At 39.8% G+C, this 23572-nt stretch overlaps 3 protein-coding genes across 4 annotated transcripts in view; 2 read left to right on the plus strand and 1 right to left on the minus strand.

Annotated features, from left to right (window-relative positions):
• The window catches only part of zfyve28 (zinc finger, FYVE domain containing 28), a 28340-nt gene extending 17144 nt beyond the window's left edge, over positions 1 to 11196 (minus strand). For both annotated transcript variants that reach the window (XM_085441117.1, XM_085441116.1), the window contains exon 1: positions 10827 to 11196. In XM_085441117.1, the coding sequence (XP_085297243.1) occupies positions 10827 to 10862 (36 nt within the window). In that variant the 5' untranslated portion in view covers positions 10863 to 11196. The remainder of the gene's footprint in view (positions 1 to 10826) is intronic.
• A 1425-nt stretch (positions 11197 to 12621) lies between these two features.
• Positions 12622 to 16831, plus strand: cfap99 (cilia and flagella associated protein 99). The gene is made up of 15 exons (XM_085442103.1): positions 12622 to 13186; positions 13264 to 13408; positions 13488 to 13582; positions 13659 to 13765; positions 14183 to 14360; positions 14480 to 14560; positions 14721 to 14789; positions 14936 to 15022; positions 15103 to 15191; positions 15317 to 15521; positions 15617 to 15758; positions 15845 to 15996; positions 16135 to 16340; positions 16424 to 16604; positions 16691 to 16831. The coding sequence occupies exons 1-15, from the start codon at positions 12947 to 12949 to the stop codon at positions 16754 to 16756; spliced, it is 2043 nt and encodes a 680-aa protein (XP_085298229.1). The 5' UTR covers positions 12622 to 12946; the 3' UTR covers positions 16757 to 16831.
• Positions 16832 to 17413: 582 nt separating this feature from the next.
• Positions 17414 to 22708, plus strand: LOC146686555 (uncharacterized). Its single transcript, XM_085442304.1, has 9 exons — positions 17414 to 17682; positions 18772 to 18945; positions 19124 to 19262; positions 19378 to 19466; positions 19865 to 19928; positions 21061 to 21149; positions 21270 to 21382; positions 21466 to 21622; positions 21998 to 22708. The coding sequence occupies exons 1-9, from the start codon at positions 17634 to 17636 to the stop codon at positions 22153 to 22155; spliced, it is 1032 nt and encodes a 343-aa protein (XP_085298430.1). The 5' UTR covers positions 17414 to 17633; the 3' UTR covers positions 22156 to 22708.
• Positions 22709 to 23572: the final 864 nt, after the last annotated feature.

Here is a 23572-nt window from a genome sequence, read left to right on the forward strand (position 1 = left end):
AGTTGGAGACTTTCTGAAGGATATAGGCCAACGCTGAAGAAGGAAGAAAAGAAGTGTTTGAGACAGACACCATGCTATAGCCTCCTCCTGCTGCATTCCTCACACAAGAGGAAACATTCCTGCAGCATTGCATCATGGGGGATAAGTCAAAGGCAAGCAGTGTTCACGGCATGCTGATTTAGGTAAAGGCAGGAATGCGTGAGCTGTTTGGTCTACAGAACCACACAGCATTGAATAATAATTTAATAAGAGTTAGTACAAAGGTATGAAAGGACTGAATTTCATGCAGTGTAGACGTCTGCATCAGCCCCCTTTTCTGACACTAGTGTGAAAACCTTTAAGACAGCTGCAACAGCTCAAGTGAATTTAAATTTAGTTGAGTTATAATGTGCTACATGTGAACAGACACAACATTATCGGACTAATGCAGCCATTACAAAGACATACAGACTACAGCAGCCCATTTTCAAAACCTGAAAATCTTCTGCACCAAAACCTTTAATCTCATCTCATCTATTTTAGCCTTTTGACGTGAATCTCTTTCCCCAGATTCAAATTCAGGCAGGGGCCTTTCTGTGTTGAGTAAACATGTTTTCTCTTGGGGTAACTCACTTCATCCCACAACCCAATGACATACATGGCTTCATTAATTGGTGATTCTACATTAGTTGTAGGTGTGATTTATCCCCCGCCTCCTGCCCCATGACAACTGGGATAGGTTCCAGGACCCCTGCGACCCTCAATTGGATAAGTGGAAGAAAATAAATGGGTGGCTGTGTTGACACTGCAATTAAAACTATAAGTGATCTCCTGGGTTTTCAAGACTTGTACTCATTGTTCCAACTAACAATGCAACATCTGGTATGAAATGCTCACAGCTGAAACAAGTCTGTCTGAAGGCGTGCCAAACTAGGCGTGCCTAGACAGGCATTATGCAAATGTGGCACATGGTTATGTAGATAGGTCATGGAATAAAAGCTTGGACTCCAAACAAGGAGTTTCAGGCAGTAGGAGTGGACTTAGGACCTTACAAACATTTTAACTGCACATGCTGTATATTCTGACACCCTCCAGGAGAGGCAAAACCCAAATTATTTTTTACATTAGCGCCCACTAGATGAAAAAAGACTCATAACTACATTTAAAAATAATAATGTATCTGCAAGGTCCCTTTTACACTCAGTAGTTAAGTGGTATCGACTGGAGAGCAGAACACATGTTCGTTAGAAACTGATGACATACTCACTGAAATAGCTTTACTGGCCTTTAAAAGTAAACCGATGACTTATTCACTAAAAAAGCTTTCCAGACCTTTGAAAGTAATAAAACACAGATCAGTCCTCTGTCACAGATTCAGATCCACAGTCTCCACTGGTAATATACTTTGTTACATGCGTCATGAGTCAATGATGATGTTACAGGCTCTTCTAAAAAAGCAAACAAAAATTAAAAAAGGCAAGCTATCCATTGGAAACAAGCGCCTGCGTTCATCTGCCTACATAAAAAAAACTTTGAAAGTTTAGAGAAAATTGTTAAAAGTTTTAGAATAACTGTGAAAATCTCTCTTAAAATTTCCTTAAAATAGCAGAGTCATATCGTGGTATAAAAGTTGTAAACATCTGGGGGTTTGACTCCCGAACTCGTGAGTTGTGTTATCATCATTCAACACCAATGACAGCTCTACCTTGCGTGAGGAAATGATTCAGCAGATTTGGCTCTTGTCCCCTGTGGCGTGCCACTCTCCTGTTATAGTCCTGCTGTCACTTGTCCTGGGTGCCCTCTGTCTGGGATGACTCTAAATCTCCATCCACTGCGGTCAGAAACTCATCATTTTAGGTGACCAAGATCCCAAGATTTCATCCAGAGTGACAATTAGAGTAAAAACCCCTCAAACATCATTTCACAATGACTCAGTTGAATTTCTGCTGGGTTTTTTTGTTCAACGTTAACATCAATAACATGCGGTGTCGGCGTGACTCTCATTGAAACGTGCTACTGAAAGTTCCCTGCCGCTGTGTGATCAGCATTTTGATCATCTCAGCCAGCTCTTTTCTTGAGCTGCTGATTTCATTCCTATTCAGACTGTGCAGATGATGACGGTTGTCAGGCTAATGCTTCATGAGCATCCATAGCATCGGTGCATGCACATTGAGCCCACTTGAGGGACTTATGAGAAACCTTGCTGTGCCCTCCATACTCTATTCCAGGCTCAATTTGCTGCCTTCTGGCTTCCTTCCAACGATCAGAGGCAAATATTGTAGGGGGAAACCAGTTCACTCTGCTTCTTTCAGTCAGCTGGCAGACTGGCAAAAAAAAGAAAAAACAGAAAGCAGCTGAGAACAGTTCATCACCTTATTTATTATTCAGGACTCAGCATAAAAGCCATGGCAAGAGCAAGCCAATCTTTTTGGTAGAAAACAAGGAAACTTCTGCAACCATTATTTATATGAGGTTTGGCAGAATAAAAAGTATAATCTTTCTAAGAATGCCGTGTTATGCTGATTTACTTCCAGTTATGTTGAGTCATTCCCTTCGTATTCAGCTCGCGTCAGGAGTTTCCTTCCTACCTCAGAGTTATTGATAGTCGGCTTTCATCCATAAATACCACATTTTAAGATATTTAATACATAAATCTTTAACTGTGTTCATGTCTGAGGAGTATTTCTGCACAAACCAGCTGAAAGTTGATCTGGGTCCACAGCACGCTACCAACTTAACTGAGTGCACTGACTCAGTATTATCAAAGTGCTCAACCCATCTGGGCTGATGACATAATCTATGAGCCCGTCTGCTCTGTGAGGGATGGAAATAATCCGGTGTTGTATTACAGCAATGACCCAAGCATGTGCCCAGCACATGGTCCGAGCAGGCAGAGTGAACACACAAGTGCACTGAGGATTTAGGTGGCCCTGGGGCTTGTTCAGTATCCCACCCCCCCATGGTCATGTGGTGACACATGGGGACACCCCTCGTCCCAAAAACCTCAGCGTTCTTATGCAAGAAATAATCTGGTTATACAATCCGGTAATGTTTTCTGGATCAAGGCTAGAGAAGGGAACGCTTTTTTAGATTTGATAAAATCACAACTTTTTTTTTTCCATGTATCGCTCGGTGTCCCAATCAGATGAAAGCATTCGTGGAGATGCTCAGACCCTTTTCTTATGCTGCGATGACCAGACTTTAAGAATTTTCCTGATTTTAATGAATCAACACGCAAGTCCGGTAACGCACGTCCTCCCCGTAGTTTTGTCACACACTTCTAAGTCAATCGAGCTAACTCTGTCCACATACTGACTGTTGTGATCACTGAATGAGAATGAGTATTGTCCAGGATGTCACACAATGACAGCCCGGGATAACTACAGTACTTGTGTGGGCAAACACACACCTCTGTTTGGCGTCGGTGGAGATTAAAGCTGCGGTTATGCCTGATGCATCAGTTATTGCGCACAGCAATTATGACATCAACGCAGCGTTGTAACCTTTTATACTTGAGCTTCACTTACTGCTGTCTACCTCTAAATGACAGACGTCACTGCTGAGAAAAGTATATGCTACACGACTGTAATAGCAACAGAAGAGGTGATATAAAGGAGCTATGTCATTCAAGCACAGCGACAATTATCGGTTTATCTACACTTTTCTGTAGACAGTCGCACATTTTCCTTTTGGTTGAGCAATCCCAGCACAGCTTCTGTGACAACTGGGAATCCAACTGATAGTCTGTAAATATGCTTTTAAAGGAAGACCAGTACATAGACTCATGCCTCCACGTCAACCAGTTTGCATGCATGCCACGTGATGCAGGTTACAATATTAAACACACAACCACCTGACATTGGGTCATCAGCAATAATGACTACTTTTTATGCCACCATGAGCAAAGGTAACAACTGCAAGCGTAAACTAAGCTTACATTTATGCCAGTCATCATGCTTGTGCACATGGCATTATACCTAAAAGCCCACTCCTGATACCTCAACGTCACTGCAAAACAGCTAGATGCATACCCAGCATTAAAATTTAGATTAACATGATACAAAGGTAAGTGGAAAACTGCTAAACTTTTACTGAACACAGACTGTTTTGTTAGTCATGAACTGCATTAACTTAAAGCCTCCCTTTAGCACCAGAAGTAAATTAGGCCTTGAAACATTGCAAAGTTTTCTAGTGTTGATAAAGAACGGCATTACTTCTGACTGCAACCAAGTTACTGGCCATTCTCCCTCATTTCTCTCCCATCCTCTGCAGGTGGTAGGCAAAGCCCAAGGTGTGGGGGAGGGTACTTCATTCGCAGGTGCTTTGCTCATAGCCGTCAAAAATCCTACATTTTTAAAATGAAAAGAAATAAACGGAAAAGTCATGTTAAAAAGTTATTTTTAAAATGATCTTACGGCATTTTTGTAGCAATGAAAATAAATAAAACACTGGAACCCGATGCTTCCATAGGTTAGGGTTAAGGTTAGTTAGAAACCCCTCTGTCTGTGCAAAGGAAGTGTCGGGACAACCTGTGTATTATCAGAAAAATACTGCACTGCGGGATTTAGTACTAGATGCTTCAATATGGATGGCAACAAATAAACACAAGTAACTGGTTTGTCAGTGGTTCACCCTGCAGCAAGATAATGACCCAAAACATTAGAGGAAGAGGACAAGGCAGGCTTCAGATGATGGAAAACCAGCAGTCTCCAGACTGAATCCCCATTTAGGTGAACTCGATAAAAGGGCGAAGCAAAGCAAACTAAAAGAACAATAGGTTTGGTGCTGAAACATCCAATGTGTTATTTCTTGTGGTCTGAGTTTAAAATTTAGGATAACATAAGATATATTTTATTTATCCCATCATTGTTACATTCATGCATTACAGCTGCCAAACTACTAATCTGTATCTTTCCAATTCTTCAAAAACAGTTTTACCTATTACAGAGCATTACTGTGTCTAGAAGAAATTATAGATTTTCATATTGTTTCCCTTATTGTCACTATTATATTTATGTGCTCTCTCTTTTCATTTTAACTTAACCATACCAGTTTGCGCAATCTTTAAAAAAAATAGCTCTTGCTATTGAGGCCTTGAGTACATAAAAGCTACAGAAAAAACGACACAAACTGATAATCTGATAATTACTTAAACAGTTAAGCAAAGAGTGTGTAAAGCATGAATGTTCTTAGTTATAAAATTCAGTAAGAAAAACCCCTACAGTGTTGATAAAAAGCTGCATTATTCTCAACTAAAGCCAAATCCAAAATCTAACCTAGAAATACAAGCCTACTATTCTCCTTTCCTTCTGTCACTCACATCCTCTGCTGGGAAGACAAAAGCCAAATCATGAGGGGTGGCGCTTCATTTACAGGTAATTCCAAGAACAGTCAAACTTATAAATACAGACAAAGGTGATCGTGATGTTTTTCATCAATGATAATGAAGAGAGCAATTTAAAAGGTACCAATGCCAATAAAAACAGGGTGCAGAAAAGTGTACATCCCCCTCAGTCAGGACTGAGACTTGCTGATTCTCTGTGGTACTTCAAAATCTCACTGTTTTCCACGGCTACTTTCCTTCAATCATCGTGCCCTCACACCTCTTGGGTTCTGCTTACAGTCCTGCAATGAATTTAAAAAGGCTTTCAATTGCCTGGCCTGCCTGAATCTGCACTAGGGTCAGCTCTCTAAATCCCAGCAGCTGACACCAAATCAATTACCACGTGGCTGTTGGGTAAGCAGAATGGGATGTCCACAAGGAACTCCAGAAACTGGGCTAAATATGAAACCACAGTGACCACTGCTCACCAGTCTGCAGCAAATATGCAGAACTGGCTGTGCAAAGACTAACCCCAGACACAAGCACAGCGAGAGCATGGAGCAATTATTACAGAATAAATAAGCAGCTATGGTTCCCTCTGATAAGAATATATATGAAGTGTAATAAAATTTTAAATGTTGGAGGCATATTGACAAGAAAACGAAATCAAATGAATTAAAGGTACAAACAAGGATTATGTAAATACTTTACATGTAATTACACATTTGTTACAAAAGACATAATAAAGATTAAAATTGAAAACTAAAAAAAGAAGCAAAGTTGTAAAAATGCACTCTTGACCAGCATAAACTCAAAGATATATACTACTATCAATATTTGCATTGTACATAAACATTGCGATGAAAATCATCATATCACAGACCACAAGCTGACATCTTCAAATGACATAAACCCAGTGTTTTATTTAAAAAGCAACAATTCAGAATTAATATTTATCTAATTATCTGAAAATTTATCAGATTTTTTTTTGCTTCTATTAATCGTTTCAACTCTTCTTCCTAGAAGCCATTTAATAATTCAATAAATGTATTAGTAACAACTGTGTTAATGGGAATGAAAACTTGTGTTAGGTTTTGGTCTTTTAAAAAGCGTCACAAGTCTGATGACTGTGCCTTTTCCCACTTTCCAAACAGATGCGTCTGTTAGTTTGTGTGTCATCGCCACCTCTTCATACATGAACATTTCTTTTCAAATCAAATTCAAATGATGCATTTCAAGAAGGGCCCACACGGCCGGCAACAAAGAGAGAACAAAGGGAAAGCAAAAAATCTGTTTCTTTGTCGAAACCGTCAGCTGTCAGCGCGCCTCGCTGTCTTTCTGATGGTGTAAATAAACTTTTTCAGAGTATCTCATATGATGGTTTGACAGTGATTTATGAGCATGATAAATACTTGCCTGCCTTGACGTGTTTCATTTACATGTTAATAATTTTACAGCATTGTTCTTTATATAAAAAATGCATAGTTTCGAGAGATTTGATCTCATGCAAGCTTTGTTTACTGTTATATAAAATTCCCTCTGAGTTTTTATGCAGGAATGTTGACTCAAACATTGGAGCAGCTCTCCCCAGCCCAACAACAAATACCTGCTGAAAATTAATTTTTATCGGTTAGCTTCTTTAATCTTCCTCCTATTAGTTTGGGCCATAGTTCAGATCTAATGTGTGTATGATGGAATAATTGCAAAATGACATTGCTGACTGTGTCTTTATATGTGTGTGTACTTATCTTTAATTTGTGGTTTTAGTCAAACTGTTACGTTTTTTTAAAGTGTTGTACAAATGAAATTATTATTGTCAGTATTATGACTATTACTGTGTTGCGAGCTAAAAGCCAATCTGTTTCCATGCTAAAGATTAAGCAGCAGCACACTATAAACAAAAGTTATCACCTGCTTCGTTCAGATAAAGAGGAGTGCAGTATGAGCTATCTACACATTAAAATGTCCTGTGGGGAGAGGGGCAAAATTAGTAGCGTGCTGCAAAATGGGGTGCGTGCACTGGGCTCGGTGCGACCTGTGAGCCCCGTCACACTGACAGATGAGGTGGTGTGAAGCTGAAGGTCAGCTCCTGAATGCCTGATGGAATACCAGCACAGAGAGGAACACAGGTTACAGAGGAAATGCCCAGGTTTAGCCGCCTGTCTTTTGTAATCAGTCACTGTGCAACTTGATGAGCGAGAGGTGAGGAAACACTCGCCAACATTGGTCTTGGCTTTGTTTTCTGCAATGTGCAATGTAGCACACTCTTATTAATCCTTCTCCAAGCTTATCTTTTTGATCTACAACTCTTCTCCACACTAAATATAACTTGAGTTACAAAACACACCAGGTAGGAGAGCTCTTTATAGATATTTGGGTTGCTAACTAGCTGCATAAAAACCAGCTCAACCAGTTTAAGGATCTACAAAGTATGTAGAAAGCCTAACCTGTCAATACTGCAGTATTATGTCCTTCCAACCCATGCGTATTTCTTAGCAGGACATCCATCTTTACACATTCATCTTGTCCAGGAACTAATGCATTGAGTTTGACTAAGAAGGGATTGTGTGGCAGGGGCAAAAAAAGTCCTGCTCTGTGTGACTTATCTTAGAGGTACAGAGCAGCTATGGAAATATCAATAGCTCTGCTTCAGTCAAAGGAACAAGCTGATTCAACATTTTTCTATCTCCAGGAGAGCATAGTTCAGTGATAAACCACTTACTGTTGATGGAAATGACAATGCAATGTGGTGTTTGACAATAAATGCCAAAATATGGGGGATGGAAACAGATTTTAATTAGTACAGAAATATTTTCTCTTAGAACAAATTAAACAACTATTGGCTAGCAAAGTGCCTCTTCAGCACCATGTGCCAAAGTCATCTGAACTTTCTTTCTTTATTACTGTTGCCTTTTCATGCTGATTGGCACAACTGTAGAAGCTTTTAGCGCCTCTCCCCACTCCTTTGAGGCAGAACTGGTCATTTAAATCCCACAGACTCATGCGTAATTCTTTTCAATCCTACCATAGCTGTGATTTGGCAGAAAAGGCACTGATGCAATAGCTCAGCACTTTAGAGGCAGTAGTCGTTTACGAATGTAACAATACTCTGGTGAACCCCAACACTTTGGCCTGACCCCAGATCACCGAAATGCTGCGACAGCAAATACAGTTTGACTCAGGAACAGGGAATGACGCAGGTGTGTGTATGTGGTCCAGAACAGGTGGACAAAGTGTAATCAGAGGCCTTTTATCTAAGCCTTGTGTGACACTACTGTTGCAAAAGCTCTTATTATAATTACCCAATGATGATGTGATTCAGCAGTTTTCTATTATCAAGAAGGCTGACTTATACTCTACTTATGCTCCCAATTGGAAATACGTGTTGCCAAACCTTTTAAAGGTTTCGGATGCAAAACGCATTTTTCATGTATTAAACACTTTTTTTATTGCCAATGTGTGAATGAACTGTAGAAACTCCCTTCCTCCAAGGCTAAAAAAATCCCTTTACATTGAACATGAATTGATTACGTTTTATTTATTTTCAGCGATGCCCAGGAAACCCTGTCTCCAGCCACCTCCTCAGTTCTTCTGGGGGAACACTGAAGTGCTTCTAAAACAGCCAAGAGATGTCTCCAACATGTCCTTGCTCTGCCCCTGGACCCCTTCTTTATGGGATCGGAACAACTCACTTAGGAGGTGCCCAGAACGCATCTTAAGCCATAGGTTAGCTAGGAAAATAGATTGGCACTTAAATCGACAGCTCAGCTCACTCTTTACCATAACAGGCTGGCACCACTCCATCTGTTAATCTCCCTGAACTATGTTGCTCTGCTCACATTGTTGCTAGCCAATCGAATCATAATGTAGGGCAAGTCCACAACAGTCCCAGTTTCTCCTACGGCCTCTTGGGAAAGTTAATTGCCCACCCATGGTCTATGCTCTATAGTTTGGCTCAAGCTCGGTTAGCTTGCCTTGTGAGTGATCACAACTGCTTAGCTATGCAGCATATCTTGTAATCACCGCTGTTTCGTCCGATGATTCCTTGAGTGTGGAGTTCAAACACACAGTGACCTATCAGCTGACTTACCTCTTATCACAGGTATCATAATAACAAGGGTTTTTCTGAACATTATCATCGAGGAACTTTCAGTAAAGCAGGAGCATGCCAAGAAATAACAGTTACCTCCACCAGTCAACAGCTTGTTTAAGAGGCTTAATAATCTTTAAAGACTTACAATGTACAGCAGCTATGACACAGGTTTAACCTTTTAAGTGCAAGCCTTAAGTCAATATACTGACACAAACACACTGCTATAAAGTTAACAAGAATTTTCAATCCAGAGAAATGTTCACGTTCACTCATCCTAAAAGGTGCTGCAGTTGGCATATACTGAACTGTTCATTTAACAAGGCAACCAAGCCTTTAATACTTCCTCTGCTGTGTCAGGCATGTTTCCACACTTTGAGCTTGATTTAAGGAATCACAGCACATCCATTACTAGCGCACCCAAAAAGTGACGATTTTGCTGACAAATGTGTTTCCTGGGCAGGATTTGATTGTTTTGCCTTTTTTCAGACTGTATTCACAAATGGTATACAGAGCTGAGACAATCAATATTTTAAATAAACTGCATGAGAAAAATAGCTGGTAGGTATTTTGGTGGTCTTTAAGGCTTCAAATACAAAACAATGTTTTCTTAAAGTCCACCTTATCAATTGTAACAAAGTGTCTTTGTCCTGCCTGATATAAATAAAATATATTTGGACTTTGAACTGATACTACAACAAAACCATATTAATATGTCACCTTCTACTTTAAAAAAGGTTTGGATCTTGGAAAACGTCGACCAGAATAACAAATTCAGGTAAACTGTGCCATGTTTTATTTGTTCTTTGTTTGGAATAAACACATACTTTTATTTTAATCATGTTTTTTGCACTTTTTTTTATTTTTTAAAAAGGTGCTATTTTCTAGCATGTATATGCACCAAATGATAAACCCGTTTATTAAAAAAATATCCAGCAGAATCAATAATGAAAACAAATAGTTTTTAAGGAAATTAAAAACATGAGCTTTTGTTATAAAAATATATTCTCCTTTTAAAATATTTCCTCTTATGTGGTAACGACTTGATAATGACACTACTTTTACAAGCAAAACGAATATTTTTTCAGCTGGTCTTCAGTGGTCTTGTGATTGTTATTAATCACTGATTTATTAAGGTATTTCAAACCTTTAAAATAACAAGACAGAATCACATGAACACTAATGTCAGCTGAAGACAGATGTAAGTAAATGAGTATTAGCCCAAATTGGCAGACTGTAGCATTGTTAGTCCTGACTGCAGCTTCAAAACAAAAGCATCAACAACAACAAAGGGGATAGCTGCTGATTAATACAGTGTAACATCAGGAACACGGGCTAACGTTAGCAGATGTGCCGACAGTCTATGAAATGATCAGGCTAGCGAGCTCTATGCATAAAAAATGACTGACTGCAGGGGCTGACACAACAACTTACCTTGGGCTTATACAGCCACTTTCGAAAGCGGTTCATCGTTACCTCGCCACCTTCCTTTGTCACCAACCCCTCCTCTCTTCTCCTGTACCTGTGTGTCTGACACTATCGGCGGCTGGCTGGTGGCTAAGCTAGCTAGCGCTTCTTGGGTCCAAATAGGAGGAAAAAAGACAATGTACGGCAAGTTGTCCTGAACGTTACACCGAGGCTCTGAAGGCGCACAAAGGAGGTATTGGGAAATAACCACTTATTTCCATTTTCCCTGAAGCCCGAGGTTAGCAACCTGTCCCTCCACCTGCCCAGTCACTTTCCAAGTCCCCGACGATACAGACAACTGGAGCACCGAAGGCTCCGCTGTTCTCTGCCCCTCTAACGTTACTCGATGACAGTCACGTTGACAACATTCACCTCCCACTTTCCCAGGAAGTGGTGCGTTCAAGTGCTCCTCCAAAAATAGCTTCTTTCTCCAAAAGAACTCGATATAAACTATAGCACAATTCTACAATCCTCCTTCTTAGAACCTTACTGAGTTCCTTGGACTACCCCATTGTTCTGAATATGGGTTATTATTATTTTGGTTGGATAAATACAGCATAATATCTCATCATTTGCAATTCATCCCAGGATGAATTAACCTCATTTTGAGACTAAGTAAGGGCCATATTATTTTTATTGCTTTAATATGTAAACCCTTCAAATTTAAAGATGGTTTACTTTCTTTTTCCTCATGTAATAAAACATAAGCAACAGATAAGAAAAGTTTACTAATGACAGTTGTTTTCTGTTACCTAAGAAACAAATTGGAATTTACTACATTAAAATAATTTTAGAATCTGGAGGAAGTGTGTCAAATTGACACTAACAGTATATTCCATAAATCACAAAAAATGATTTATTTAACATTTTATTTAATAACATTTTTATCTTCTTAAAATGTTATGCAATAGCTTCGCTGGCCCAGCCCACTTGAGATGAAATAGGGTTTGACCCCCCCTTATCTAGATTATATCAATAGTGTATGCATATATTTAAGTATGAGTAGTGGAGGTTTTCAGTTTTTATAACTAAGTTGTGTGAGAAAAACAATACAGTAGCCCAATGTTGTTTAATTTTAACTTTAAAATCAAATGTCAGGCAAATACAGGGAAATTTCATCAAATAAATGTATGATTTAGGATGTGTACAGATGCCATTCTTTGCAGTAAAGACCATCCAAATGAGGAGCAGCAAATTAAGCACATTTTTTAGGTTTGTAAAAGAGATTAGAGAGAAAATATCAGTGGGGAAAACAATTTTCACTCAAAATACACTTCCAGGTTATTCCTTAGCTTTCGCCTGTATTACATGATTAACATCAGCAGTGTGTGTTTGTCCAGAAGCTATTTTGGAGTCATTTCAACTTTCTGTTTTCTAATACATCACATATAGATTAATCATAACATTAGTTTGGTATTTCCTAATTTAAATTCAACAAATGACTTTGTTTTCACTCCGGTTAAGAAATATGATTATGATGATCAGGTTAAACCAGGAACTCAGATGCTCGATTCTGAGAATAAAAACCCAGTTTGCATGTGATTTACCCAGTAATTAGCTTTTGTCCCTCAGATACCAACAACGTAAAATCCCTGGTAAGCTAGGAAACAAATTTTTTTTGTAAAATCATCATTTTTTAAAGCACAAGCCAACAACTTTCCTTCGGTTTTTAGAACGGGTTTCCATCTTGACCAGATGTTTTAACGTGTCAATTTGATCGCTTTCTGTCTATTGTAGAATTTCCAAAAGCACATGAAGGCAGCAGGAGACCAGCACAGCCCCAGCAAGACGTCACAACACGCTACGTCATTATTATTGTTATGGACGCCAACAAAGGATGAGGAGGGCACTCTGTTAATCTGTACGGATTAAAACTGTGAAATATTTAATATGTTAAACTGAACAATAATAAAACGCCTCTTTTGAATCTAAATAATTAATTTTTTTGCTGAAGCATTCCTCGTTTAACATTTCGAGCTGGGACGTATGTCTGTTTACGCCTGTTTTTGTTGCTAAGCAACGACGCAACACAGCGACGGCTGGAGACTGTCTATGAGTCGAAGACAGCAAATGTTTTTTGTGAATTGATGTCTTTCATTAGCAGCCCGGTTGGCTTGTCTATCCCAGGGAGAACTGTTTGTTCTCTCATCTCTCAATGCGTGAGCTTTGCTTATATAAACAGTTTATTTTTGGGCTTTTCTAGTGGATTTAAGATGGCATCAAACTATGCATCACTTGTGAAGGAAGCCGTTCAGCTCCTCGACAAGTTTAGAGCTAGCAGACAGTGTTTGGATGACTTCACAGAAGATGCTATGAAGGATCTGCAGGTATGTCAGACTCAGATCAATGTGAGTGGATGCATAGGCCTGCTTCTGATTAGTCTGTATTTCTTGTTTTGTCACAGGTAATGGACATGCTGCAGAGGAAGTTCATTCTTGATGTTGTTTCCGGATGTGTTGAGCAAAAGAAGCTGCTGGATGTAGTCATCAATGCCTTCTTTGGCCAGCACGTAAAATCAGTGTCCAGAGGTGAACGTAGCCAGTTTGTTGGTGAGTAACTTCATTGCTACTCCTGATTTCAGCCTGAATAAAAGAACTGACACGTTTTAATGATCGTCTTGCTCCCCAGTTATCTGTTACCTGGCCACATTTCTTCTTGATGACCTCGGGCTTCAGTGTTTTAGCAGCATTGTTAAATCTCTGGACATCAAGAAAATGCACATGGTAAGAAACACAAATTCTGGGTGCAGAAGAGGGAAATTAATCAGCAGCTTTCTTATGTTTCACTTTTCAAAATTAGTTTTTAGGTTTCTTCTTCTCAAACCTCACCACGTGGATACAGGATGAGTGGAACAACATCTATGATGCTGCCTTTGTGGAGAAACAGTGGATTGGGCCTCTACTCAGGTGAGAAAAGCATGATAAACAAAAATACTACTTAGGTAATAACACTATAATAACTCAAAAAATGAATGGAAAACTTAAATCTACACATTGTGTAATTCACTGACAACAAAAAGACATGACAGCAGTCAGTAGCAAACAAAATTTTTAATCCTTTGAGGGCTGTATTCAGTGATTGATTTGACGCTGAAGTCACATGAAGTTCGGCACAGCGTCTGTAGACTCTTTCATTCCTGTCACATAGGCTCAGTGTGAACATGCAAGAGAATAGGGAACTAAGGGGTGTTCATGCCATTGATCATTGAGTCTGTTTCCTCACAGTCTGGTCAGAAATGTGCACAAGTATTCCAGTGGAGGTTGTTTTGTGAGCAGAGCATTTCAAATTCAGACAACCCAAATGTTTGCGTGTGTGTCCTTTAGGTGGCGCCCTGAGATAGATATTCTCATGGACCAGCTTGCAGTCAAGATCTCTCAAGGGAATCTGCTCAAGAAAGCTGCAACCAAAACCACTGAGCCCCAGGAGTTCGCCCTCACCGAACCTAAACCACGGCCTCTACCCATGCCCGAGCTCATCCCACAGCAGAAGAAATGCAAACCAGTCAGTATCAGTTACAAAAAGTCCTTTAATTTGAGAATTTTTCATGTCCTCAATCCTTAAAGAGAATGTAAGCTGTAAACTGTGTAGAGGCTGGTGCGTCACTCTTGTTTGTCATGCAGGTACCAAGCAGCACCTACAAGGCTCCAAAGGAGAAGCAGATAATCGAGGAGAATAAACAGAAGAACCATCAAAAGGCTCAGGTACAATGAATCTAATACAAAAGAAGATATGTTTAACAGTTAAACGGCAGCTGGCACATTTAAGTTCAATAATAGTAGATATTATCAAAAAAATTTATATTTTTAAATTCAATTACATATACTGCCATTAAAAAGTTCGCTTATCTGTTTTCCACCAAAGGAGCTTCTGTATGAAGCGAATATCAAACAGTTCAGATGTGGAAATCCACAGAAGTCTGAGCACACAAAGGTGTGTATGTGTGTGACTGTGTGACTGTGTGTGTGTGTGTGTGTGTGTGTGTGTGTGTGTGTGTGTGTGTGTGTGTGTGTGTGTGTGTGTGTGAGGGTGGGCTTGTATTCTGTTGGCTTCAACACCATCTCATACTTGTTCCACAGAGAGTGATGTCCAAGATTGAGGAAGACTTGGATTCAAGGCTCAAGCCTAATTCCTTTCATTCCCGTGGAGCTCCTTCCAGTAATAAGGTAAGACCCAAGTACTCTGCCGGTTTCTAGATAGCCTAATGTTGGTGTAATATCTGCTGTCATGTGTATATTTTTTACAGGCTGTCAGCTATCCGATCAAACTCAACAATGCAGCTATTTTAAGGAAGGAGGCACTGTATAAGCGTTGGGTGGAGGAGGAGGTCCAAAGGTACAGCACAGCTTTTACCTGCTACTTTGACCTTTTCCAAGGTGTCTGCATAGTGCTCCACGAGGATGAAGTGCAAATCAAACACATGAAAAGTTGCATCCTTTGTGCGTCTGTTTTTAATACAGAATTGAGCGGCTGGTGCAAGGCGAGTGCGATCCTTCATCTTTCCTGCAGTGGCAAAAGGAGATGCGTGAGAAGGACCTTCAGGAGCAGTTGCCCAAGATTGAGCGCCGACACCTGGAGGCATGCATCAGTGAACAGGAGGCAGCTCTGGCCCGCAAACGTATAATGGAGCGCAATCAGAAGGCTGCGCAGCTGAAGAAAGAAGAGGTAGGTAAAAACCAAGTGGCAACTAATAAATAAAAGGAATTCACAGAGGATTAAACTTGTTGTCGTCTTCTTTATGGCTTGTTTGCTTTTTCTAGACCGCTCAGCTGATGCAAAGATATGCTGAGAAAAGGTTGCAAGAGGAAAAGGAAATAAAGGATCTGGTGCAGCAAGTGGCAGATGGCCACAAGAATTCAAAGGCAGCTAAAGAGAAGTTACAGAAGCTGAAGCAAAGCATAGGTGCGCCTCCTCAAGCAGCTTGTCAAACGGGGCATTTCACGTGTTTCTTTTTGCTGTTCACATCAATGTCATGACAAATTTCACAGTGAAAGAAGTCTCCGAACAGAACCAGGAGCTGCTTCGTCAAGCACTGGAGGAAGCAGAGGCAGAGATGAGCCGCAAATTTGAAGTCATCCGAGAAATTCACTGCATTGAGTCGCTTCCTCGCATGAAATTCAAGAAATTTGATGACACAGACGTAAGTGAAGGAAAGCTGCAGTACTATGCAAAAAAGAAAAGTGGTTTCAATGTGGATCAAGACTTTTGCACAGTTCTGTATCTTATACTGAGATGCTGTTATCGATCTCTGTGTCACAGTTATCTAATCCCATGTCAGACTGTAGGCCATGAGCTGCTGGGAGAAATGTCGCTGTATGAGACGAAGGAGCGGCTGGCCCATCTGAAGAACAAGCAGCAAGCAGAGCAGGAGGAGAAACGGAAGCTCATCCTGGAGGAGAAGCAGAAACAGAAGCAGCAGCTGATGGAGAAGCTGGATGCCATCAACTTCCACAGCAGCGTCCTGGCACAAGCTACGGCCATCAGGTCAGGAAAGTGGCAAACAAAAATACTCAAACGCAGAAATGTGCACATGTGCATGTACTGATGCTAGTTTTGGCATGTGGCAGGAAAGAGGAGAGGAAAGCCGAGAAGGAATTAATTCAGCAGGTGGTGGCTCAGGATGAGACGGTTTTAGCTCTGAAGAAGATGCTTGAAGAGAAAAAGCAAGAACGTCAAAAGCTCAAGCAAACTGAAAGCAAGGTCAAAGCCCCTGAACAGACAGGAGGACACACAGGGACACACAGCCAGGTGAGTGTAAAGTCCACAACAAAGAAGAAATGAAAGAAGAAATAAAACGTATCCATAACTCCTTTCTCTGTTTCCTCTTTTGCCAGGCGAGTGTGACAAGCTGGGAGGAGCTGGAGCAGAGCTTGTCGCGCCTTGTAGAGAATTTTTCTTGACTCAAGCTATAAATGTGTTTATCAGGCACTGCAATCTTATGACTGTTTAATTTAATAAAACACGTGTGGATAACATGTGCAGTCATTTGAAGTTGCACTTATGTACTGATGTTGATCGCTGCTTGGTTTTCTGCAACAGTCGAGTATTACGACTTTTTTTTATTTTTTGTTTCAATTACTGCCAAAGTTATCGAAACTCACGTCTGTACGTAACATGAAAAAAGGAAGCGAGCCTTCAACCGTGACTGATGAGGAATGTTTCCCTTCCCCTAAACAATACTGTTTTCTGTGGCTTTCTGTGGTTTTCTGCGTCTTGCTACCAATTTACTGTACTAAATAAATACCAAGAGTCAAGTATCATATCTTTTGGGACTATCCACAACAACAAAAAAGAGAACTACTGCAAGCATAGACACAAGAATTGAACAATATACAATAACATTTCTCTGTGATATTCTATATTTAGCACAAAGCAACATAAAGTATATTAATGATATGATTTTTTATTTTTTTTTGTAAAAATTAATTAAGTAATTTTCATGATAAATTCGTATTACTGCTTGGACCTAGTTTGAATCGCTTCACCTGCGGACCGGGAGCAACTCTGAGCCTAATGCATGATGTTTTAATAAGGCGGTGGTGTCCCTGTTGGTTGTTCCTTGTAACTACACCAGATCTGTCTTGAATTGAGCCCATTTCTCTCGGTTTTTTCCCTCTAAACCAAAATCACATGATGCCTTTTTGTCATATGACACTGATGAGTGGGCTGATTCCCCTGACAGCGTACTCTATGAAAACAAAGGAAACGCTGCCACATTTAAGAGATGAGATGCTGTAGACAAGCATTGTTTGGTGGCTGCAGTCGGTAATCTGGAGCATGGACTGTCGGGGAGTTCTGGCTGCGATCGCCGCCGCTTGTTTCATAGGTAAGTGGAGTGGCTTGTACCGTTAACGAAACGGCGGCGGTAATCCTATAAACCAAGGGTCTAATACAGAGATTTACTATATAGTATGAAAAAAAGCATGAAGTCACCTTAGGTTAATTCACTACTGAAAAGTGCTGATGGTTTGTTATTGAAAGTATAGAAACAGTAGAATCAGTTCTAATGTTGTTGCATCATGTAATTTAGACTTTGTTCAAAGCAAAACTTTATTACACACACTTTTCTTTGCACCAGGACACCATAATGAAATTAATACACTGGCTCACTGTATTTCCGTGGTACTTATTGCTTTTGTATTTCTGTTAATATAATTTTATCCGTTTTTACAAACTCCCTGACTTGTAATTCAAGAAGCATATCTATTTGGGAGAGAACTGCTGCTAACCCAGAGGAGACTGGAGCTGAGAAATCATATGACCCCTTTCTGAATAATTGCATTTCATGAGGAGGATGGCTCCTATTCAAGAAAGCAGTTAAGCGCAAGGCTTATGTGATTACTACCACAATGTGGGCTCTGTTTTGCTGATGTGCCTATACCTTTTGCAGCCACCTTTTTTTCTTTCTTTCCCTGTTGGATAAACTTTTTGTAAAATCATTCAGCTATAGTTGATTGAAGAAGTTCTTCCTCTTTTAATAAAGGCAATGCAGCAAGGTTGGCTCTCAGGTCACTCATCCACTTGCTAACATTTATTTTTCATACTTCTGTTGTGTCCCTGAGGCTGTGTCCTAGCTCAGTGCGTGTCTAGGGAGGAGGGACGTGAGGGTTCAACCTCAGTCCACAGCAACATTTCAAAGCAGGAGACTGAATCATGGAGAGATGCAGGGAGACAGGAGTTAAAATCCTGGTTATTATTTGCAATACTAATAAATAAACGAAAACATTCAAAGAAAAGGTATGCAGGAGGGTCCCCCAAAATGTTTGCTTACACTGTTTGTATTAATTATTAGTGATCATACCACATATTTTTGCTTTTATGCACTCGAGCCATAACTTTTTCACTACATTTAGGTACTTTTGAACCTTTTTAAGACAGCTGACCGCATATATACCATTGTGTCCTTCCTTCTCAGGCTTAGTGGTGAGCCAGACCACTCTTACTCCTGCTGTGACAGATACCACTCTGATCGAAAATGTGACCAGTCTGACTCTGACACCCGTGATTTTCAGCAGCACCACCTCAGGCTGCTTCACTTTTAACCTTTCTGCTTGTGAGCCATGTGCACCGGGGTCACAGTACGACAACAGTGAGTCAGTGACTATCATCTGCCATGGCTTTATTTTATGATATTTCTAAATATGCTATATTTAATGTCCTTTCTGTTAAGTACCTGGCTTTGCTTTTGTTGATATTAAAATAAGCTGTATGATATTAAAGCAGCAAAAATGAAGAGTAAAATCAACTTTTTGTCAATCCCCCCCCAGACACCCTTCTGTGCACGTGCTGTCCTGACTCAGGGCGGTGTGTATTTCCTGGCGCGTGCCTGCCATGCACCAGAGGATTTTATCAGCCACTAGCAGGACAGCAGCAGTGTCTACCTTGCAGCCGGGGCTTCTACACCAAGTAAAGACTAATTTTGTTCCAGCAAATTCAAACTTCACTTTTTTCTCTCTCTTTTTAAATAGAAATCCAGAGTTTACATCACTAATAATTTTTTCATATGCTGTATCCACTTCAGTTTCATTGGAAGTCCATTATGTCGCCCTTGCCCTCCTGGGTCCTTCAACAATAACACTGGTGAAGACTCTTGCACAAGTTGCTCACCAGGTTTGTTTATCTAGCAGTTACTCATTGTTTTCTATATCAGAAAACAGAGAGTGTTGATTCCCATACACATGCTTTAATTGTAAAATATTGCTATAAAATACACACAACTTAAAGAGAAAGGCACGCTTTATGCTTTTGATTATTTTCTGTTACAAAACAATGGATCCTCTTAGTGGATGTGGTTTCAAATAATAGCTTAAGGTTCAGGCTTCAGACTCCTCTAAACATTTGCTCGGTAGCTTTTCCGTATGATGTCACTCTGAGGTGATATCTGTATTATGGTTATCTCAGGAAATTTGAACAGGTCCCCTTAAAGTCTATAGATATGCTTGCATTAGTATATGTTGATATCTATAACTCAAAACCACAAATTATGTATATTTCTGTTCGTTTTTTAGGTTTCTTTTCATCGCAGGGTAATTCTACTTCATGTAAACCATGTGCACAAGGACGTTTTTGCAAGTAAGTTGGACCTGATTGCTGCTGGGACTGCATTTCTGTTTGTGTGTCCATTTTTCTGTTTTGTTGTTGTTGCCCTGTAACTGAGCAGAACTCAGTGTTTGGAAAATAACTTATCTAACCACCAAACTGAGCATCACATGCTTTCATCTCATGGTTCTGAGTTGCCTGCACAGTTGCACGCCACACAAACACACCCACACGCACAGACACACACAGGACTAGCGTCTGCTTTGAGTAATCTGCATCTGGCACAAAGTCACGAATGGCATGCACAGCCCTGTTTAAGTGGTTTATGTGACTCCTATTGAAATGAATGTAGTTCTGATTCATGACAAAAATGCATTATCCCTCCATTACAGTTTGAGATATGGTTACAGGGGGCTAATACTCCTTTGGATTTTCCCAGGTTATTTTTGAGAGTTTCCAGACTAGATAGGATATGTAGGCTCACGCGGTCTAGATGACGTGTCCCAAATAACCTTCACAGGGAGGCGTATTGCAAGATTCTTAATCACAGCTAAACTGTGGGTGTAAAAGAGCAACAATATTAGCTCCTTCTGTGGATCTGGGGATTTATGTTTTTTACCATTTAGAAACTGACAGTCATTAAACACTCATAGTCATATTAAGCAACTTCTCCATTGGCAGAGCTTCAAGGCTTCATTGTGAGAGTCTGGTGACCTCTTTGCCTGCTGAAAGCACTTCCTAGGGCTGATTGCAAGTTTGCTTCTGCACTAATAAAAGCGATATTCCTTTTTAGTCTGTCCATACTTGCCAGCCAAGCCTGAAAGCCTATCTCCTCACTGCCAGCGTCTGCCAGCAGGTTCCTGGGCTGCTGCCATGATAGGAAGTGATGTCTCACAGCCACGACTCCATATGTTATTTACAGATGCTAAAAATAGTGTTTGGGACTTGGCCTCTCTTTATTTTTTTAGTTTGATGAACTACCTCCTGCCACCACCAAGTTACAAAACATTTCTCCAGTAGTCACTGTTTTATCCACTGATCTAACTGTTAACTATTGACAACAACCATTCATATTATTAGTAGGATCTTTGATCAGTAGACCTGCTCCAAAGTGTTCACATGTATTTTACAGCTATAAATGTTGTTTGTTTGTTTTTCCTGACAGCTCATCGGGTTGTACTCAGTGCCAGATGTGTCCTGGAGGCACAGAAGCTCTGCAGACTGCCGCTAAGGACTGCTCTCCATGTCGGCCAGGTAAACTAGAGTATCTTAAATGGGCTGTCACTTAGTCATTTGTGTGAGTGTTTGCTGTGGCTTGCAATAGAGAAAGATAAGAATTGCTTTCCATCCCAGTGATGTGTGATTTTTGAACAGGTATGTACAAGGCCGCCCGTCAGAATATGTGTCAAATCTGCAGCAGTGGTTATTTTCAGATCCACTGGGGCCAGGAAAGCTGTGATATCTGCCCAGAGAATCACTACTGCCCTGTGAGTGCGCCACACTCTCTCCGATGAAATACATGCGTGTGCATTTAAAAGATATTTAGCGACAGAGCATGTTATTCTCTCAGAGTCCTGACGTGAACCCCATTCAGTGTCCGAGTGATGCCTTTTGTCCAGAGGGCAGCCTGGCTCCGGGCTACTGCATGGAGACTTTCTTCCGCAAAGCAGGGGACACTTGTGAACTGGCTCCTGTCACTATTGCTTTGTTAGTTATTGGAGGAGGGGGTGAGTAATACTAACAACGATTGTTTGATCCAAGCGATTTATTTATTTTTTGTGTCTGGTATTGTAATGGGTCATAAAGTTGCCTGTTTTCTGTAAAATTCACATTCAAATGAATTGAAAAAAGGAAAAAGTGATGAAACAAACTGGATTTTCAGTAACTTGACTCAGTTATAGTCCTGTTTATTGATATATAATAACTGTAAATGAGCCATGTTAATTCAAGCTCAATTCTTATGGCTAAATGCAGTCCTGTCAGGTGGTTCAAATAAAGATATAGTGAATTGAATTAGGAGTCATGGTCACATGCTAAAGCACTCTATGCCTGTAATGACGTGTGTGTCTCTCTCATATATGTCTGTGTGTTTTTTATTCCAGTGGCCTTACTTTTTATCATTTTAATGCTTTTACGTCGACGAAGAGAAACTGACGGAGAGCTGACAGTAGCCCGGGCTCCACTGTTACGAAAAGAGCGACCTCAAGGACGATACTATGGCCTGCCCTGTGATGCAGAACCTGTATATGCGGGCTGGTGAAGCACTAAGATACAAGAAGAGACACTGAAACACCTTATCAAACCATCAGCCTGTCAATTGCAATGAATCACTGGCCAGTGGAGGTTGATTCTTTGGTGAATTCTTTCTGTCGCAATCATTCCACTCAGAGAAAAACATTCCTTGTGTAAGTGAGGTTATTCGATTATGAGAGGTACGCTGGAATGACGAAAACAACATACATCCCTCTGCTTGGTGACAGCCTTTTTCACTTATGAAAAGCACTTTTTTTTTTTAACAAGGTAATTGATTTACTTTGCATTCCTGTTTCAGTGCACTTACATTAACATCTGTTGTCTCAGTGATTACGTGTAAACTGTGGATGATACTTTTTTTTTAAATTTAATTTAATTATATTTCTTTTTAGATACTTTTGCTTAAAGGTTTTTAACTGCTTTTTAAGGTTATATTTGTATGTTTTAGAAGAAAATAAAATATTCTGATTTCTAACCCTTTTCAAATGCTATGTTATATTGTGGACTAGCTTTAAAATAAATGAAAACAAAAATCTGTATTGTCTTGATAATTTGTCCTAATATGCTGGGACAGTATAAAGTAATTTATTTCGAATGACCGTTAATAGGTTGTAAGTAATAGCACCTGTTATCATTAGTGTCCTCATATTAATTTATTTACTGGAGGAAAAAATCTTTTGGTGATATATCTTTTTAACAAGTACTGATTCTCCATATTCAAAACTTTTGATTGGCTGCATGTACTATATGTGTAATTAATTCAAATAATATATATATGTAAATATATAAACTTTTTATAAACAACTTTAAAACTCAAGAAAGACTCACATTTCACAGATTTCAAAACATTTTGAAAGACACTGGCTAATTTAACCAAGAAAAACAACGTAATTAATATCAGAACAGAATGTGTAATAACAACTGCCTTTCAGCAACATACAACACAAAACTGTAGTGTATTTTATCAAAGACAAACAGTGACAGTACAATGGCCTGCCAGCAGCAAAGAGTAGTGCTTTTATAACAGCCTTCAAGTAAATCTGGTGATATTATACCTTCCATTAGTGTGTAGAAAGTGTAATTTAGGCTGTGTTTTAATGGTTCAATTCTTGCTCCTGTATGCTGTGAATGTGGTGTTATACTGTCTTCTGCTAAGCGGAGAATTAAGAAATACAAACACTGTCTTAACCAGCTCTTTATAACTACCACAGCTGACATTACATGTGTCGCTTGTCTACAAAGCTTTGAAAGTAAAATTAGTTAAAAGACATTCTGAAGCAGGGCAATGGTTTTGACTTTAAAATGTATTTGAATACGTTTTAAAGCTTTTCCTACTGATAAAGTCCTCCCCCACCATGGCCATTCATGCCACAAAAAAGTAGTTAAGTAATAAATAAACAATTAAATGACAGAAAAGTTCCTGT

This window comes from Copadichromis virginalis, linkage group LG19 (assembly GCF_057382275.1).
Source record: "Copadichromis virginalis isolate Kocher_CV1m ecotype Utaka linkage group LG19, C_Virginalis_male_GT1.1, whole genome shotgun sequence".
NCBI lineage: Eukaryota > Metazoa > Chordata > Actinopteri > Cichliformes > Cichlidae > Copadichromis > Copadichromis virginalis.